This window comes from Budorcas taxicolor, chromosome 20, assembly GCF_023091745.1.
Source record: "Budorcas taxicolor isolate Tak-1 chromosome 20, Takin1.1, whole genome shotgun sequence".
NCBI lineage: Eukaryota > Metazoa > Chordata > Mammalia > Artiodactyla > Bovidae > Budorcas > Budorcas taxicolor.
Window position 1 is genome coordinate 42,555,876 of NC_068929.1, and position 20,468 is coordinate 42,576,343.

General features: G+C 46.2%; 1 protein-coding gene across 1 annotated transcript in view; it reads left to right on the forward strand.

Moving 5' to 3' along the window:
- The window catches only part of AGXT2 (alanine--glyoxylate aminotransferase 2), a 44,458-nt gene extending 24,901 nt beyond the window's left edge, over positions 1-19,557 (forward strand). Inside the window, exons 10-14 of the mRNA XM_052659306.1 lie at positions 2,686-2,818; positions 4,574-4,665; positions 6,422-6,571; positions 12,315-12,413; positions 19,441-19,557. Of these exons, the coding sequence (XP_052515266.1) occupies positions 2,686-2,818; positions 4,574-4,665; positions 6,422-6,571; positions 12,315-12,413; positions 19,441-19,557 (591 nt within the window). The remainder of the gene's footprint in view (positions 1-2,685; positions 2,819-4,573; positions 4,666-6,421; positions 6,572-12,314; positions 12,414-19,440) is intronic.
- Positions 19,558-20,468: the final 911 nt, after the last annotated feature.

A 20,468-nucleotide genomic window follows, 5' to 3' on the forward strand; every position in this document is an offset into this window, starting at 1 on the left:
AAGGAACTAAGATTCCACATGTCATGCTGTACAGCCAAAAAAAATTGAATTGAATTGGGGGGAAAAGAGTGAACTGAAGTTCAAGATAGTTAATTGGCCTGTCAAGATCAGGCAGCTAGTAGGGACAGAGCCAGAACTCACACCCAGACTCAAAGACCACACTAACCACTTGGCAACCCACCTTTCAAGAATGATTGGACTGTGATGTAGAAAGACAAAGGGTGGCAGGAAAGGCGGGAACAGAAGAAACTCTTGAGGGCAGAGCCAGTGCTGCACCCAGGGATCTCACATGCTTTCTTAATCAGCTAACCTTGCCTTTCCCTTCTATAAAATGAGGAATTTGGAATCTACAATAAGGGCTTCCCAAGGTACTGCTAGTGGTAAAGAAGCTGCCTGCCAATGCAGGAGACATAAGAGATGCAGGTTCAATCCCTGGGTTGGGAAGATCCCCTGGAGGAGGGCATGGCAACCCACTCCAGTATTCTTACCTGGAGAATTCCATGGACAGAGGAACCTGGGGGGCTACAGTCCATGGGGTTGCAAAGAGTCAGACACTACTGAAGTGACTTAGCATGGGGCCATATTGGGCCATCAGTCTTTCCTGGTCTGGCATGGGCTGGATTTAAGTTTGAAATTGACCGCTTTTAGGCAAGGCATCCGCACACATAGTTCCCACTCCAATTCATAGAGGTGGACCTAGCCTGCTTCTCTCATGGCTATGTGTTTCTTACCTCCTAAGGCCTTTGAGTTTATGAAACTTAGAATGAGTCATCTCTGCTCAACTGAAAGATTCTATGGAACTGACACCTCCTAGATGACTTACATGGTGTATGGCCCTACATAATTTCATGTATTGTCCAAGCAATCTGATTTTTTTTACCATTTATTTATGGTACTTAGATGAAATAAAAAATGAAAATAGACAGGCAGGTTGGATGGATTTGCCATGAACTCTTCTTACATTCTCTCTTTTGGGCAACTTCATCAGCTTGTGTTCAGGGACTCAAAACTAGGAGACTCAGGATTCGAGCCCAGGTCTGTCTGACTCTCACATAAGCTCTTCTCCTGTGTTGCTCACTCTTATCTAATTGTAACCCCCAAATCTGCCTTTGCAACAGCACCTTGGAGAGAGCAGAAAAATAATTTAATAAAAAAGTCTGAGAAGGACCTTTACTCTTTCAAGAGCATTTCAGAATCAGCTTCAAGTGCCTACACCTCTACCCCAGAAGTGCAGCATGTATACAGAAATAGAGACAGTCCAAGAGACTGAGAACCAGAGGGAATTAAGGACCCATCACCAAAAAAGGCTCTGGCAGAAATTTGCATGGGAATATTTGTGTGCATTTATTTAGTTAGGCACTTCTGCCACATTTTAATTCATTCTACAAACACTTGGTGTCTACTTTTATCAGGCACTCTGCTAGATATTATGGATAAAGAGAAAAATGAGATACAGTCTCTGTTATTAGACATGTGGGTGTATGCATTGCTAAACACTGCAGTCACGTCCGACTCTTTGCAGCCTTCTATACTGCAGTCTGCCAGGCTCCTCTGTTCATGGGATTCTCCAGGCAAGCATACTGGCGTGGGTTGCCATTTCCTTCTCCAGGGGATCTTCCCGACCCAGAGATCTAAACCACGTCTGTGTCTTCCACATTGGCAGGCGGGTTCGTCACCACGAGCGCCACCTGGGAAACCCTATTAGACATGTACTCTGGTGATAACAGTCCAAGGTGAGAGGTTCTGATGGCAGCCTAGGTGCCTTGTAGGAAATTCCTAGCCCAGATAGTGAGGAAACCATGTTTTGAAGAACAAGAGGCATTAGCGAGAGACAGAGCAGGGAAAGGGCCTTCTAGGAAGAGGAAACAGCACGGACAGAACAGCTGCGGGCAGCTTAGTTCCGTCCTGAGTTAACCGGCTTTACTGAGTCCTGCTCACGACTGATTCTCAGGAAGAAAAGGACACGACAGGGAAGAGGACAATCAGCCTGTCTGGGCTGAATGGCAGACGCCCCAGCGCCAGTCTGCTTGCTGTAATTACTGCCTCATCCAGCATGGGGCAGACTCAGCCTTCCCACAGAGGGGCCTTATTCAGGGTTGCTAATCACAGCAACCTTTTTCACATGCATTATTTATATAACCCAGTGGCACCCCACTCCAGTACTCTTGCCTGGAGAATGCCACGGATGGAGGAGCCTGGTGGGCTGCAGTCCATGGGGTCGCTAAGAATCAGACACGAATGAGCGACTTCACTTTCACTTTTCACTTTCATGCGTTGGAGAAGGAAATGACAACCCACTCCAGTGTTCTTGCCTGGAGAATCCCAGGGACAGGGGAGCCTAGTGGGCTGCCGTCTCTGGGGTCGCACAGAGTCTGACATGACTGAAGCGACTTAGCAGCAGCAGCAGCAGCAGCAGCACCACAACCCTGTGATGTATTGCTATTAAGTGTTTCCACTCAACAGAGCTAACATAGGTCCAGAGGAGTTAAGAAACATGTCTAGAGTCACTAGCAAATGGCTTTTGGTGCCTAAAAGCTCAGGCATGGTGCTTTTTCCATCATAGTACAAAGATGGTGGTGATGATGGTGTTAAGGAGAAGACAGAAGAGAAGGCAAGACACCAGAGGGTCAGGAAAACCAGTGTTTCTCAGAAAGTTCCCGGTGATTTCGGATTTGTTTCCATCAGGTGCAGACAGGATTTGGAAGGCTGGGCTCTCACTTCTGGGGCTTCCAAACACACGGTGTCCTGCCAGATATTGTCACCATGGCTAAAGGGATTGGGAATGGCTTTCCCATGGCAGCAGTCGTGACAACTCCAGGTAGGAACCACGGGCAGTTTGTGTCTGCTTCTGGGCCCCCTGCATCTCCAGTCATAGAAAACATGTGTATTGTACCTAGTGTGGGCTGGGGACCGTCATGGAAACTACACATGCATTTCCCAAGTAATGTTAAAGGGAAACAGTCTGTTTGCCAGACTGTGGAAGAAATGGAAGAAAACCAGCCCTTTTTGCTCTTTGCTATAGGGAAGACCAATTCTCCCAGCCTCACACTGAGATATAGGGTTCTACTACATTGACAAGGTCTAGGCAAATGTGCCTCGGAGAAGGCGATGGCACCCCACTCCAGTACTCTTGCCTGGAAAATCCCACGAACAGAGGAGGCTGGTAGGCTGCAGTCCATGGGGTTGCTAGGAGTGGGACACGACTGAGTGACTTCACTTTCACTTTTCACTTTCATGAATTGGAGAAGGAAATGGCAACCCACTCCAGTGTTCTTGCCTGGAGAATCCTGGGAACAGGGGAGCCTGGTGGGCTGCTGTCCATGGGGTCGCACAGAGTCGGACACGACTGATGCGACTTAGCAGCAGCAGCAGTAGGCAAATGTGCCCAGACAAAAACAAAAGCAAAACCAAATCCAACACAAGAGATCGTGTTAACCAACCTGAAGCCTGTTAAAGTTTAAAGCTAAAGTTTCCAAGGAGTCATATTCTTGAAGAACACTCCAACTTAGTCTTGCCACCCCAATAAGCTATAGACTCAACCTCCAGAGTGATAGTTTTCTCTGCTGATCATCAACAACTAAACAATACAATCTCACTTAGCTAAACAGCCTATAAAATGAACATTAGAATTATTTTTATTACCCATTTTAGTGAAGTTTTACAGAGAATACTTTTATGAACCACTTATTATTGAAAATCTTAAGATTATTTCATTTATTTTTCCCAATAGCAAGCACACTTGAGAAACTCCAAAGGATAATTAAGTGCCTTGTAATATTTCAGTGCTTTTATCAAATGAGGAAAGATGGTGTTGAAGGTGAACTATAATGAACCGAATATATATTTTCACCCTCAAACCGTCTGGAGATTGTTATGAAATCCTTGCTATGAGAGTTTTAAAAAATATTTCCTTCTTAGTCCCAAGAGAGGAAGACAGAAAAAAGGCTAACTAATGAGGATTCATGTAAGTGCCCATAAATCAAGTTTTAAAGTACTTTTCAATTCACACAACACATTGAAGGTTTTATTAGTAAACTTCTCATGGAGTAAATAAGCAATTTTTCCTTATCTATTGTATTCATCAGCTTGGTCTATCATAACAAGATATTGCAGGCTGGGTAGCTTAAACAACAGACATTTATTTTCCCACAGTTCTAGAGGCTAAAGTCCAAGGTCAAGGTAAGAGCCCAGTTGAGTTCTGGTGAGATCTCTCTTGAAGATGACCCTCTGGCTGTGTCCTCGTGTGTCCTTTTCTGCAGTGAGAAAGGGCTCTGGTCTCTCTTCTTCTTATGAGGGCACCAATCCTATTGGATTAGGGCTCCACCCTTATGAACTTAGTTGCCTCTAGAGAGTTGCATTGGGGGTTAGGGCTTAAACATATGAGTTGGGGATCCCTGAGGAGAGAGACAGTTCCATCCACAACATCACTATCTGGTGAGTGACGAATGAATTGGATGCCATGAAATACATTGTAAACACCTTTCTACAACATGAAAGTAAATATAATCCAAGTGGCATGATGAGAAATTATAGATGCGTCACTATTTATCCACCTTTTATTTTCTCCCCCTAGAGATTGCCAAGTCCTTAACCAAGCACCTGCTTCACTTCAATACCTTTGGAGGGAACCCCATGGCCTGCGCCATTGGTTCAGCCGTCCTTGAGGTACGTTCCAGCAGCTGTGTCAACATCATTCATTTCACCAAACAACTACTTCAAAACTACACACATATTATCAGGACTCTACCACATGACATAATTAAAGTGGAGAGTTAATTCCTAGTCCATGAATTTAAGTTTAGATTTCCAGTTATTATTCTGCTCCCTCTCCCTTTTTTTGAGATTTACTATCAGTGCTTCATGTATTGGATATGAAATAATATATAATAAACCTCACACACATGAGAAACATAAGAATTCCCCCAAATTTCTTTTGTGATTTGATTGGTGTTTTATGGATGCTGACCAATGGCAATTTTTGATGTCAGCTGAACTTTGGTCCTGTCCTGTATATGCTTCCTTATACTTGTTGTACTATCATAAAAGAAAAGACAAAAGAGCAAATGACTTCTCTGCAATTCTAACTAGGTGATTCAGCTGTGGTTCAGCATTAGCCCATTGATTTTTGCCTGTGGTCTCATCTGCTGGAAAAGGTTTGCATAATTATATGAATAATAGCACTTGATGCTAGTGGTAAAGAACCCCCGCCCACCCCTGCTAATGCAGGAGACGTAAAAGATGTGGGTTCAATCCTTGGGTCAGGAAGATCCCCTGAAGGAAGCATGGCAACCCACTCCAGTACTCTTGCCTGGAAAATCCCTTGGACAGAGGAGCCTGACAAGCTGCAGTCCACAGCATCACAAAGAGTCGGATATGACTGAAGGGGCTTAGCATGCGTGTATTATATGCATAATAGTGCTTGCTTAAATAAGTGTAACATCGTTTCTGAAAGACTGCACAAGAAATTATTAACAGTGGTTGTTTGTGGGGAGGGAAACTTAGTGGCTGGAGGACAGGGATCAGTGAGGCTCATTCTGCTCTTTGCTTCTGTACTTGGTGATGTTTGAACAAAGTACATGTTTCGCTTATTCAAAAAAAAAAACAAATTTAAAAGTATTTTTCAATAAAAATAAGTAAAAGCTGCTCTTTCTAATTAAAAAGTATATTCAAATATGACTAAATCTCAAGAAAGAGAAAGTGTGGGTAGGATGTGACATTTATTTCATTCTGTAGAAATGCCAACGAGTGTTCTTTAAGTGCTGTGTCCCCTCAAACAATTTAGCAGGTAGGATGGAGGTGAACACGGAGCTCTTAAAAATGTCAAGTTCTGCCTTCAGTCATGCGGTTACTATCGGCTGGTTATAAGTATAGCGGACTGCTCATATGTGGCCCAGAATCACACATCTCTTACTGTATAGCACAGGGAACTCTGCTCAATGCTCTATGGGAGCCTGGATGGGAGGGGAGTTGGCAGGAGAATGGATACATGTATTTGTATGTCTGAGTCCCTGTGCTGTTCTCCTGAAATGATTACAACATTGTTAATCAGCTCTAGTACAAAATAAAACGTTTAAAAAAGAAAAGAATCACAGATCTCTGCTGTGAGCGGAAGTAGGTGAAAATCCTTTATTATCTCAGGTGCCCTGACTCTGGGCCCACACAGAGCCCAACATTAAGATGACTCTCTTATTTTTCCTAAATGTTTACCCGCTCCTGAAGATGAGAAGGGTATGAGGGAAGCTTTCCCTCTACCAAGCCTTTTTTTCTCCCTACAGCAGATCTTTCTATGAGACGAGGTATGGCCACATGACTTTGGGTTCCATTTGTCTGGTCAAGTTTTGTAAACAGGTCACATACATTTATTTCTCAGTCCCTTTTAAACTGTTTAAATGGAAAGTCATTTGGGGCTTTCTCTCAACAGGTGATTAAAGAAGAAAATCTACAAGAAAATAGCCAAGAAGTTGGCACCTATATGTTGCTGAAGTTGGCTAAGCTGCGGGATGAATTCGAAATTGTGGGAGATGTCCGAGGCAAAGGTCTCATGATAGGAATAGAAATGGTGAAGGATAAGGTAGGTGGTGATCTATCGGTCTCTCTGTAGCTTCTTGGGGCAGCAAGAGTTAAGGCAGGAAGACTTGGCTACAAGCTCATTCATTGAGTTAGAGCAGGCAAGGACTGCAAGACTCAGTGAAGCTCATTAGAAATGAGTAGAGAGTGTTGGGACTTCCCCAGTGGCCCATCAGTAAAGAATCCACCTGTCAATGCAGGAGGCACGGGTTGGATCCCTGGGTTAGAAAGATCCTCTGGAGGAGAGCATGGCAACCCACTCCAGTATTCTTGCTTGGAGAATCCCATGAACAGAGGATCCTGGCTGGCTCAAGCCTATGGGGTTGCAAAGAGTCAGACGCAACGGAAGCAACTGAGCATGACAGAGAGCATTGAGTATAAACATGGAGAGTTCTATAGGAGTAAGGAGGAGAGTTTGAAAAAGAGTAGGCAAAGAGCATCTGGGGAGGGGCAGGAAGCCCAGAGAGCTAGTAGTAGGGAAAAGGGCCAGGAGAAGGCTGTGGTGATGCTTTGGTGAGGATGTTAAAGATTTATAGGGTTTTGTATTTATTTGTGAATGGACTTTAATCTCTCAGGGAACCAGGTGGAATGTGACTTTCTGATGACATACGCCACTGTGACCTTAAACTCAATATGACGACAACTGAATTTGGTATTTTCCCTTAAGCCAGTGATTCCTCCCAAGATCACTGTTTCTGTTCCATATCTCCACTCTTCTCCCAATTCCCCAGCCTCAAAACCACCGAATAATCTGTGGCTCCTTCTCTCTCCTTATTTCTAATGTCAAGTCTTATTGATTCTTTCTTCACCATGTTTCTCAAATCTTTCCCACAGTTCCTGCTGCTGCCCCTAGGGTCCATGTCAGTAGGAAACCATCCCAATCCTCCATAAAAGTAAAATCTAGATCCTCAGAGGAGAGTGACAGCAGGAGAACTCTGGCACGGGAAGGAACAGTCAGATTGATGCCTTCCCCCTAATTCTTATCCACGGGAGATGTCTTGCTGTTTGCTCTCACCATACCATCCTACTTTAGAAGGTCTGAAGCTCAATTCTTTCAATATTCAGCCCAGACCATGGATATAAGACTTTTCCCTTAACACCTCACAGCAGAGACAGTACAAGGCTGGAATGTTTAATTAAGATTTGAAAGCTACGGGAAGACAGCAGAAAAATAAGAGTACTATAATATAAGAGCAGGCCCTCGGGCTCACAAGCTGTGACACCCACATCTTCAGCTTGGGGCCCTGTCAAAGGCTGTTTTAAAGTTCAGACGAGTCCATTCCAGTCCTCTCCCAACCCAGGAGCTCCCTCAAGGATATCTAGTCTCCTCAAAGCCCAGAATCCCCCGAGGAAAGCCCCATGAGAGAGGAGGCACTCCTCCCTTCCCCGCTAGTCCAGACCCAATTACTGTGTGCTTTAGGACTTGTGGACAGAGACATTCATTGTCCTGGTAAAACATCAGAATTCTCCCAAATGGCCATTGGTACCAAACAAGCTAAGTGATGGTACATCCATACTATGTGGCACAGAAATATGTGTGACATGGGAAGATGTGCAGACTGTATTATGGGAAAAATAAGACAGGCTATAAAATAGTGTATATAGAATGAGCTCTTTTCCTCTTCTCTCTGCCCTTCAGTAGTTGTAAGCATGGGGTCTGAAGGAACTTCTCTATCGCTAATTCTATCCATTGTCCCCTCAATGACAGTACATTCAAATACTGCTCAAACTTTTCCCCAGTCATGGAATATGGTACTCTCTTCTCTGTATCTAGCTTTGGAAATCGTAGCCTTTTTCAAGATCTGACTCTTCCCCACACCTCCTCCTTAAAGCTTGCCTTTGCTTCTCCTGTCTAAAGGGCTCCAGCCTTCAGAGACTCCCTCTCCTACTCCCTATCTAAAGAGCTCCTTTGAAAGGATCTTTCGAATCATGTACTTGTTGACTCAGTTTTCAAGTATCAATATCTTCTTTTCCTATGTAAACTATATGCTTTTGAGGCCAGGAAATACACAGATGGTGAGCACTTTACCAGTGTTGATTGATTGATTTCAGGCCCCTGCAACACTTCAGACCACTTTCATGTAATTGAAACAGTACAGAACTTGGCTTTGATGCTGTATTGATGTATATGATGTCTTGATGCTGTACAATATAACCCAGATTTAAAACTTCCATGTGCTATTGGTAAGGATGTGAACTGGATACAGCCCTTTGGACAGAAATTCATCTGTGTCTATTAAAAGATTAAATGTATACATTTTGACCTAGCCATTCCACTTATAGAGATGTGTCCTAGAGAAATATTCACCGATGTGTGTAGATATAAATAAGCAAGGATGTTTGCAATATTGTTTGTGATCATAAACAAAAATAGAAAACCACATATATGTCCAAAAACAGGAGATAAAGCAAATTGCTCTACCAACAAGAGACAAAATACTAGGCAGTCTTTAAAAAGACTAGGTCCATGAGGGTGGTATGATTTGAGAGAATAGCACTGAAACATGTATATTACCATATGTGAAACAGATCGCCAGTCCAGGTTCGATGCATGAGACAGGGTGCTCAGGGCTGGTGCACTGGGATGACCCTGAGGGATGGGTTGGGGAGGGAGGTGGAAGGGGGGCTCAGGGTGGGGAACATGTGTACACCCGTGGCTGATTCATGTCAATGTATGGCAAAAACTACTACAATATTGTAAAGCAATGTCTCCAATTAAAATAAATAAATAAATTTTTAAAAATAAATAAAAAGACTAGGTCCAGATACATTGATATGGAAAGATGTTCAGGATACATTGTAAATTGTTCAAAGCAAATGCAAAACATTATAAAAGGATGAATTACTTTTAAAATGTGCATTTAAATGCATTTGTATGCATAAAAAATTTGTCTCATTCACACCAAATTACTAACAGGCAGTGTCCCTAGGAGTAGGATTTTAGGAAGAGAAACTTCCAATTTTTACTAAATGCATGTCCATACTGCTTTAAGGAGCTTTTCCCAATAACCATGAATACTTTTATACTGTTTAAAAGAAAACCTACCCTCTCAAAACAAGTTGAAAAACAAAACCAAAATAAACATGAGGCTACATTATATCCTCAAGAAGAGGCTAGTTACTAACATGCCTATTTGATTATGGGGCTGCTGGAACTTAGGTTCAAGCACAGAGCTGGGTCAGGCTGTCCTGTGGCTTTGCCTTGTTAGATGTTTTCAACTGTGCTTTTCTCTGCATATGGCTACAAGATGGTCGGTCAGCCTTGGCAGCTGAGGCTGCTGCTCCTGCTGCTGCTGCTAAGTCGCTTCAATCGTGTCTGACTCTGTGCGACCCCATAGACGGTAGAGAGTGATAGAAAAGGACAGAGGAGCAGAGAGGGTGCTGGCTCAGACCAGGGTGAGACTAAAGTCCCTCCCCAGGCCCTTGATGGCCACCCAGACCCCAGCAACCCAGCTGCCCCTCGGGAACCCTTCCTGACCTCTGAACTCTCATCCCCTACACCATTCACGACTTCTTTCTAGTTTTCACGGTTTGTGCTGTCCCGTGCTTAGTTGCTCAGTCGTGTGTGACTCTTGGTGAGCCCATGGACTGTAGCCCACCAGGCTCCTCTGGATTCTCCAGGCAAGAATACTGGAGTGGGTTGCCATGCCCTCCTTAGGGGATCTTCCCAAGCTAGGGACTGAACCCAGGTCTCTCACATTGCCAGTGGATTCTTTACCAGCTGAGCCACCCAGAAAGCCCTTTCACCATTCAGCCCTAAATTATATTGCTGTGTTAGTCTTTCCTCATGAGAGCCTCAGGGACAAGCAGGACAACATTTTGGATCGATGAGGTGATCCTAGTCTTTGACCCCATCACGTGTCCTCTTCTTGTCTGAATGTTTGAGTCATATTTTCCTAGTCTTAAAGCTTCACAACAGACGGAGAATACAGACCTCTCTGGAAGGTACAGTCTGAGTCTGTGCTCAGCCACTGACACCTAACCAGGAAAGGATTCAGGGTGGATGGGGCAAGGGGATGGATACCCAAGCCTAGGGGAAGGCAGATGGGAAGCCCAGAGCAGAAAAATGAAGCTGGGAGCACGGGAGGGAGCCCTCCTCCACCTCACAGGGAGCGCAGGGGCTGGCCCTTGCGCCAGGAACCTGCCTTTGAAGCCAGAGAGCCAGACCCAGTGTGGATGCTCACAGGGCTGTGCCACACTGATGCCCGCAGGGCTGTGCCACACGGATGCCCGCTGGGCTGTGCCACACGGATGCCCGCAGGGCTGTGCCACACGGATGCTCTGAGGGCTGTGCCACACGGATGCTCGCAGGGCTGTGCCACACTGATGCCCTCAGGGCTGTGCCACACGGATGCCCACAGGGCTGTGCCACACAGATGCCCGCAGGGCTGTGCCACACGGATGCTCGCAGGGTTGTGCCACAGAAGAGAGGCTGGTGGCGATGTCAGTGCTCAGCGCTCACAACTGAGGGATCAGAGCCCAGCATCTGAAGAGCATTTACAAACACAGATGCCTAAGCCCTGCTCTCCAGGCTTCCCAGGTGGCTCAGTGGTAAAGAATCCACCCGCCAGTGCAGGTTCAATCCCTGAGTCAGGAAGACCCCCTGGAGAAGGAAATACCAACCCATTCCAGTATTCTTGCCTGGAGAATCCCCACGGACAGAGGAGTCTGGTGGGCTACAGTCCATGGGGTCACAAGAGTCAGACGTGACTGAGCGACTTAGCACACAGCACATGATGTTAAGATGGGATCGTGGTAAAGTGCTCGCAGTAAAGAACCCGCCTCCCAGTGCAGAAGACATTCAGAGATGTAGATTCAATCCCTGGGTTGGGAAGATCCCCTGGAGGAGGGTATGGCAACCCATTCCACTATTCTTGCCTGGGAAATCTCATGGACAGAAAGGCCAGGTGGGCTACTGTCCACGGGGTGGCAAAAGAGCTGGACATGACTTAACGACTAAACAAAGCCCTGCCCCAAGTAATCAATAGGCCTGACCTGAGGTCTAAACGTCTGTAGTTCAAAGTGGCTTCCAGATGATGCAGATGCAGGGGCAGACTTGACTGTGGAGGGAGCATTGGTGTCCCCAGTCCAATGTCATCAGACAGGTGCTGGCAAGCCTGGGCCCACAAGTAGTCACCACCTTCAGATGCCATGTGACCTGAAACAACCGCTGGGTTTCCAGAGAGCTTACCTCTCCTGACCCTGGAGTATTCAGTCTTGGGTGAAAAAGAGCAAATTCCACAAGGAGGGAAGACGAGGACACAGGGCCGCACTGTAGCTGCCCCGGCTGTGCTGTGACTCAGGGAGAGCCTGGGCTGTTCGTGCCCTTGTGCAACTTCTGAGCCATATCCTGGACTCTGAAACGAACTTTTTACAGGGACAAAACCAAGTGAAGAGATGAGGACAATTTCCAGACAAATAAAGCAGGCTCCAAATATGGCTATTACAGAATCAACCTCCTGGGGTAACCACCTGCAGCGCCAAGATTCACTGGTGATCTGCATTCAACTTCATCTTGCCTTTGGGAATCTGGAATGAATTGGGATAAAAAACAAATATTTTTAATAATGCCACCCCCCAAAATAAATCTGATCCAGAAATTAATAGCTTTATTCAATTATAGGGGGAGAGAGATTGAGAGGGAGAGGAGAGCATTGATTGCTTCAGTTGCTTTTAATTTCTCTTAGAAATAATGTCTTTAATTGTTCAAACATCAAACATAGAATATTTTTAAAATGTATTTACAGGAGAGCCACCAGCCTCTTCCCCGTGAAGAAGTAAATCAAATCCACCACGACTGCAAATGCATGGGGCTTCTGATTGGCAGAGGCGGCCTTTTCTCTCAGGTAAGAAAAAGGCTGGTCTTTACCTAATAGTTCAGGTAGGCCTCTCCTACTGTCCCAGTGCTGGCCCCTTTCCTTCACGCCTGTGAGAGGGGAACCCAGTTCCACTTCGTCTAGGCTTCCCTGCTCGGTGCTGTGTTTAGTCACTCGGTCGTGTCTGACTCTTTGTGACCCCATGGACTGTAGACCACCAGACTCCTCTGTCCATGGAATTCTCCAGGCAATAACACTGGAGTCGATTGCCAAGCGGTCCTCCAAGGGATCTTTCCAAGCCAGGGATTAAACCCAGGTCTCCTACATTGCAGGCAGATTCTTTACCATCTGGGCCACCAGGGAAGCTCAGCCTTTACAGCTCAGTTCAGTTCAGCTCAGTCGCTCAGTCGTGTCCGACTCTGCAACCCCATGAATTGCAGCACGCCAGGCCTCCCTGTCCATCACCAACTCCCGGAGTTCACTCAAACTCATGTCCATCGAGTCAGTGATGCCATCCAGCCATCTCATCCTCTGTTGTCCCCTACTCCTCCTGCCCCCAATCCCTCCCAGCATCAGAGTCTTTTACAATGAGTCAACTCTTCTCATGAGGTGGCCAAAGTACTGGAGTTTCAGCTTTAGCATCATTCTTTCCAAAGAACACCCGGAACTGATCTCCTTCAGGATGGACTGGTTGGATCTCCTTGCAGTCCAAGGGACTCTCAAGAGTCTTCTCCAACACCACAGTTCAAAAGCATCAATTCTTTGGCGCTCAGCTTTCTTCACAGTCCAACTCTCACATCCATACATGACTACTCAGATGTTTTCAAATGAAAGGGACAGTTACGCCGTTAGGCCACTAGAGGGCGCCATGCTAAATGGTTTGGTTCCCGCGGTTCTGCGGGGAATGGACACACAGGACAGTCTAAGGTGGCCGAAACGGGCTGCACTGACAAACCAGAGGACTTACAGGATGGGTTATAACAGTGTCATAACGGTCATGCATAAATAGCTTGTCTCATGTATGAATTAGTTCTAACCTCTGTAAAAGCAATCCTAGTTATTTTTAACTCAGTGCTGGACTCTAACCCTGTGAATCCCAGGTCTACCAAGCTTTAGTGGCCACTGTGGCCAGGAGCAATGTCACAATGCTGGCAGGCCCAGGTGACCCTGCGGAGGAGGTGAGGGACCACCCTGGCTGGGTCCCTGATGAAGAACTCAAAAGCAGCCACTCCCAGTGTCCTTTACCTTCAGGCTGGGAAAGGCAGAGACCAAGCTCTCCCTGCCCCAAACTCCTGGCAAAGCCAAGCACAGCCCTGCAGTTCGGACCCTGGCGTGGCCCTGCCGTGGGCAGGGGCTGCCTACTGCTGTAAAGTGAGCTGCCCACTCCCTCTCTCACATCCCAGGACCCTCTCCAGGAATTAGCTCCAGGACAGAGATTTAAGATTTAGGGTCACGCCTGTTCCTCCCCTAAGTTGTCCTTGGCCTTTGGCCTCTTTCTTTCCCATTTCAAACTTGAGTCATCCTTCCTAGTTTCTCTGCTCCATTGCTGCCCCTCAGTCTATTTCAGCAAGCACTCTTGACCGATGCTTCTTAGAGAAAATGGAAGCTACTGGGCAAGGTCCCTGAAGACGCTCTTCTGTCTGGGAGCCATTTCCCACCTCCTTTCCTAAAGGTTAGGGAGAGCGACTCGTCCCTCCTGTTCAGATCTGGATCTGCCACCTCTGCTCTGGACCCTCCGCACTCCCTCCACTTAAGGAAATAAGTCTGGGTCCTCTTGTTTCTGCAGCTTTTCCTTAGCTTCCCATTAGCTTGTAAACAAAGAAACTGAAAGCTCTCCCAGCCCAAACCAAACCATAGCAAACAAAACCAGAGGAGCACTTTTGCTGGGAAAGGCTGAGGTTTGTCTAGTCCTGGTCCCAGATATTTTTCCATATGAATCAGACAGAGAAAATTAATGCTTTGAAATCCCAAGATGGGCTACTTATGAAGATAGGGAACAATTCATTGTTTACTTGCTTTGTTATTCCTTGGTTACCTGACACACACGTAAGTGCTAAGGAGCCACTGGTAGGCTGGATACGAAAGCTACAATGATAAATAAGATTTATCCTTCCCTCCATGGAGCTGGCAGAGGAGAAAGGCATAAACAGAAAATTATAATACAATACAGGAAGCTTGCCGATAACCATAAAAAGGGATAGCATAGGAGGAAAGAGAAGGGACTCCTGGGTCAGCTTTTCTGACTAGGCTGAGCCTTGCTGCTGCTGCTGCTAAGCTGCTTCAGTCGTGTCTGACTCTGTGCGACCCCACAGAGGGCAGCCCACCAGGCTCCTCCGTCCCTGGGATTCTCCAGGCAAGAACACTGGAGTGGGTTGCCATTTCCTTCTCCAATGCATGAAAATGAAAAGTGAAAGTGAAGTCGCTCAGTCGTGTCCGACTCTTTGCAACCCCATGGACTGCAGCCCACCAGGCTCCTCTGTCCATGGGATTTTCCAGGCAAGAGTACTGGAGTGGGGTGCCATTGCCTTCTCCAGGCTGAGCCTTTAACAGTGATAAACTCTCAAAGCACACATAGAAACATGGCAGTGTGTGAAAAGCTACACACACAAACACACACATACCATGGGGCTGGAGCAGAAGATGGGAGGCTGTGAGTGGTAAAGATGAGAATCTTATTACTTTTCAGACACTGTTCGAAAACTCTTTGCGTACATTGATTCATTTAATCCTCTCGAAACACCTATGAAATAAGTATTATTATCCTTATTTTGGGTTTCCCTGGTGGCTCAGAGGTTAAAGCATCTGCCTACAATGCAGGAGACCCAGGTTTGATCCCTGGGTCGGGACGATCCCCTGGAGAAGGAAATGGCAGCCCACTCCAGTATTCTTGCCTGGAGAATCCCATGGAGGAAGGAGCCTGGTGGGCTACAGTTCACGGGGTCGCAAAGAGTGGGACACGGCTGAGCTACCTCACTTTCACTTTCACTTTCATCCTTATTTTACAGATGAAGAAAAGGAGGCACAGAGAGGTTAAGTAAGTTGCCCAAGTCACACAGCTAGGAAGGTGCCCAAGTCACACAGGATCCAGACTCAGGCAGCCTGATTTCTGAATCTGTCCTCTGAGGAAGGTGAAGCTGCGGGGACATGACTGGAGACAGGGAGTGCAGGTGGGGGCTGATGATTTTGTTTGATCTTGAACAGCAGCAGCAGCGATAGAGGAGAACCAGGCAGGGAAACGCACAGGGCTTGGGTATGAAGGAAGGGGAGCGTCAAGGATGACTCCCCCGGGTCTAACTTGCTTTAGGGAGTGTGAGGATGAGTGCAGCTTCAGACTTGTTCCCTTTCCTTCTTAGACAAGTCTGTAGATCAGAGGAAAAATTAAGGCGAGGATCACAATTTGGAGGTCATCAACGTAGAAGTGGGGAGTGGAGATCTCCTGGGAAGGGAGTCTGGATGTGAAATGCAGAGAGGTGAGGAGAGACATGTGGGTCATGTCAGCATTTAAAGGGCAGGTGGAATAAGAGATACCTAGATGGAGACAAAACACTGGCAGAGAGGGGTTTCCCTGAGGGGCCAGTGCTGAGACTCCTCGCTCTCAGTACAGGGGGCCTGCGTTCGATCCTTGGTCAGGGAACTAGATGCTACAACTAAGACCAGACACAACCAAAGAAATAAATATGTAAAAAACAACAACAACAGACAGAGAGCTGTGAGGAGAGTGAGAGGTCATAGAAGCAAGAGTGGAGAGGTTTGGGAAGGGCGAGGGATTGGAATGCTAAATGCAGATGAGAAGACCAGGAAGGATAAGTAAGCGCTGGAATGTGCTCATTGTATTCTGCACTCAGCAAGTGACTAGTAGCTTTAGTTAGGAGTCAGAAGGCTGGTGGGACAGAAACCAGACTGCGCTGGGTTGAGATGTGAATAGAGGGAAGGCAGAGTGAAACCAGACTTTTTATTTATTAAGTATAACAAAAGGAAGGATAATGTTTGTATGGTAGCTAGAAGGGACCAGGAAGGTCAACACATTTTTATTTGTATCCAGTACTCTTGCCTGGCCCCTTCATGGGTCACTGCCTTGTCATGGCGAAGGGCTTGTGAACTCAGTGAAACTATTAGTCATGCCGTGCAGGGCCACCCAAGACAGACAGGTCATAGCAGAGAGTTCTGACAAAATGTGATCCACTGGAGGAGAGAATGGCAAATCACCCCAGGATACTTGCTGTGAGAACCTTATGAACTATATAAAAGGCCAAAAAGATATGACACCAGAAGATGAGTCCCCCAGGTCTGACGTTGTCCAATATGCTACTGGGGAAGAGCAAAGGTTCAGTGTTATGCGAACCAAGAACTTCCAGATGTCCAAACTGGGTTTAGAAAATGAAGAGGAACTAGAGATCAAATTGTCAACATTCACTGTATTATAGAGAAAGCAAGGGAATTTCAGAAAAATATCTATCTCTGTTTCATTGACTATGCTAAAGCCTTTGACTGTGCGGATCGTGACAAACTGTGGAAAGCTCTTAGAGAGATGGGAATACCAGACCATCTTGCCAGTCTCCTGTATGCGGGTCAAGAAGCAACAGTTAGAATCCTGTATGGAACAACTGCTTGTTTCAAGGTTGAGAAAGGAGTACAACACAACTGTCTGCTGTCGCCCTGTTTATTTCATCTATACGCTGAGTACACCATGAGAAATGCTGGGCTGGATGAGTTACAAGCTGGAAATCAGAATAAGTGGGAGAAATACCAACAACCTCAGATATGCAGATAATACCACTCTAATGTTAGAAAGCGAAGAGGAACTAAAGAACATCTTGATGAGGGTGAAGGAAGAGCGTGAAAGAGCCAACTTTAGACTAAATATTTTTTAAAAAACTTGGATGGTGGCATTTGGCCTCATTCAGTTCAGTTCAGTAGCTCAGTCGTGTCCGACTCTTTGCGACCCCATGAATTGCAGCACACCAGGCCTCCCTGTCCATCACCAACTCCCGGAGTTCACTCAGATTCACGTCCATCGAGTCAGTGATGCCATCCAGCCATCTCATCCTCTGTCATCCCCTTCTCCTCTCATTACTGCATGGCAAATAGAAAGGGAAAAGGTGGAAGTAGTGACAGATTTCCTCTTTTTTCAACTCCAAAATCGCAGAGAACAGTGACTGCAGCCATGAAATCAGAAAACGATTGCTTCTTGGCAGGAAAATGATGACAAACCCTAGTGTGTTGAGAGACATTACTCTGTCAACAAAGGTCCCTATAGTCAAGGCTATAGTCTTTCCAGTGGTCACACACTGTTGTGAGAGCTGGACCATAAAGAAGGCAGAATGCCAAAGGATTGATGCCTTCAAACTGTGGTGCTGGCTCCTGAAAGTCCCTTGACAACAAAGAGATCAAACTAGTCACTCTTAAGGGAGATCAACCCTGAATATTCACTGGAAGGTCTGATGCTAAAGCTGAAGCTCCAGTATTTTGGTCATCTGATTTGAACAGATGACTCATTGGAAAAATCCCTATTGTTGGGAAGGAGAAGGGCATCAGAGGGTGAGATGGCTGGACGGCATCACTGATGCAATGAACTTGAACTTGGGCAGACTCTGGGAGATGGTGAGGGACAGGGAGGCCTGGTGTGCTGCAGTCCACGGGGTTGCAAACAGTCAGACACAACTAGGCAACTGAACAACAACAACAGCTCTTACCTGGAGAATCCCATGGATAGGGGAACCTGGCAGGCTACAGTCCATAGGGGCACAAAGAGCCAGACACGACTGAAGAGACTTGGCATACACGCATGCATGTGTGGCTTGGATTCGATTTACAAGAGCTTTAAGCTTTATTTATAGACTGAGGGGAAGTTGAGGAGGAGGTGAAGATGCAAGTGAATGCAGAGATGTTTCCTGGAGGGGAGGTGAATGGCGTTTCATGGGCCAAAGGCACAGGTGGAAAATTTGGAGTCAAATACTAGAGACAGCTCATTCTCTGAACCTTCAGGCAAGCATATAAGAATACGTGTGGGAGCGAGCAGATTTACAGAGCATTCTTGCCTGACAGCCTCTGAGAAGCATGAGGCAAGACTGTCTGTGGAATAGAGTGAGGGGTGTAGGAGTTGAGCCAGGGATGACAGAGGGCCTGAACATTTAGGGCACCAGCAGAAGCAGCACTCTGCTTTCCTTGGTGTGTCGGTCCACCAGCGGCTTGAGTTTCTTTACCGCTTCTCAGCTGTCTGTTGGAGCAAAGTTCTGTGATAGCTCTGATCGGGGCTGGGACTTTGCTGTGTGAGTACAGCAGCAGAAGGGCAGAAAGGGGCAGGTGAGAGAGTGGTTTATATCCTCAACCCTGTGCTCCGAGCTGGGTCGGAAGGGGAGGCGGAGATCTAAGCCGAGTGACAGCTGCAGAGATCATGGAGGCATGAGGAGACTGCTGAAGTTTCCACGAGAAAGGCAGAGGCAGTGGGGATCAGAAATTGAAGAATTCCTGGTGAAGATGAGGCTTGTGGGGCTGGCCTGGGCTGTGCGGGAAAGCGAAGGAGGATCGTAGATGAAGTTTCTGGAAGATGTGGCAATCAAGAAATGGGACTTCCCTGGTGGTCCAGGGGTTAAGGCGCCATGCTCCTAATGCAGGGGCCTCAGGTTCAATTCCTGGTCAAGGAACTAGATCCTACATGCTGCAACTAAGATCCAGCACAGCCAAATAAGTAAAATTTTTTAAAAAGAAATGGAGACGCTAGTTTGTTGGGTTGTACACAGGGAGGCAGAAGTCAACCTCAGTGGTGGCAGAATTGGAGGGTGGATAGAGGCCTAAGACCTCAGTGGAGGTGGTGCAAGGACCAGGAGGTCAGCAGATGACAAAAATGAGAAGAGGCAGAGAAGATGGTACCAGAATTGTTGAGACTAGAGGATGATTGGCCTGGATACAGCACTGGGTCAGGAGGAGACCAACCCTTGGGGGAGATACAAGGAATGTTATGAAAGCAAGATGTTGGATCCCCAGTCTAGCGCATCTCCTTGGAATCATAGTTCGCTCTATGGTGACCCTTTCCTCTATTTTCCCTTTGTCTCCTCAGACTTTCCGCATTGCGCCCTCAATGTGCATCACTAAACCAGAAGCTGATTTTGCGGTGGAAGTGTTTCGCTCTGCCTTAATTCAGCACATGGAGAGAAGAGCTAAATTAAAATTTTAAGAACAAAAACACCACAAGCCTCAAGAACTCCCCACTTATGTTCAAGAGAAATTCCGAAACCACTGGTCTTGGTTGTCGATGGTTGACTGCCTACCAGCCATGTTTGTTAGCAGAGTCCCTGTTATCCCCTATTACCTTGAGAAAGCTATCCTTCAGGAAAGGATCTGACTCCCTAGCTCAGAGAATAAATCCTAATTAATCTGGGTTAATTATGGTAACTTGACTCCCCTCTAAAATGAATGTTTATACCTGATATGTGACATGATTCCTCCAGGAAAATCTTCTGGTGGAGGCGCCTTCAGGGAAGTGTTTCTTCATCCTCTGCTCTTCATCTTCGGAAGAGACGTCTTCTTCTTGTACCAGAGCATCAGATGTCAGGATAGAATGGCTCCAACCACAACGGCCACTTTGCAGCCTTGAGGACAGAGCTTATTTGCTGAGGTCGGAAGGTAGAGAGAAGCTGAGTTCTTAGTGACGTCAACAGGCCGCTGACTTGCCCTGTCCTGGAGCCACCTTACCTTCGGGCTTCTTATTATATGAGAAAATAAATCCAATAGATACACCAGTCTTTTTGATTTTTCTCTTATTACAATCATAAGCATCCTGAGAAGTGAGGCAGAAAATACCCCACGTAGATAACTGTCCTGTCCTCTGACTCCCTTAAAATGTCTATCAGAGTCTTCTTTGTCTCTGCTGCCGTCATCTTACCCTAGACTAAATTCCCATTACTCCTATTTTTTTAATACTATGTCTGAAATTATTTATAACGAGACTTGTCGCAGTCACACATATTTTTATAGATTCTTTTTTAAATATTCATTTCCACTATGGTTGATCACAGGATATTGAATATAGATAGTTCCCTGTGCTATACAATAGGACGTTGTTGTTTATCCACTCTAAATGTAATA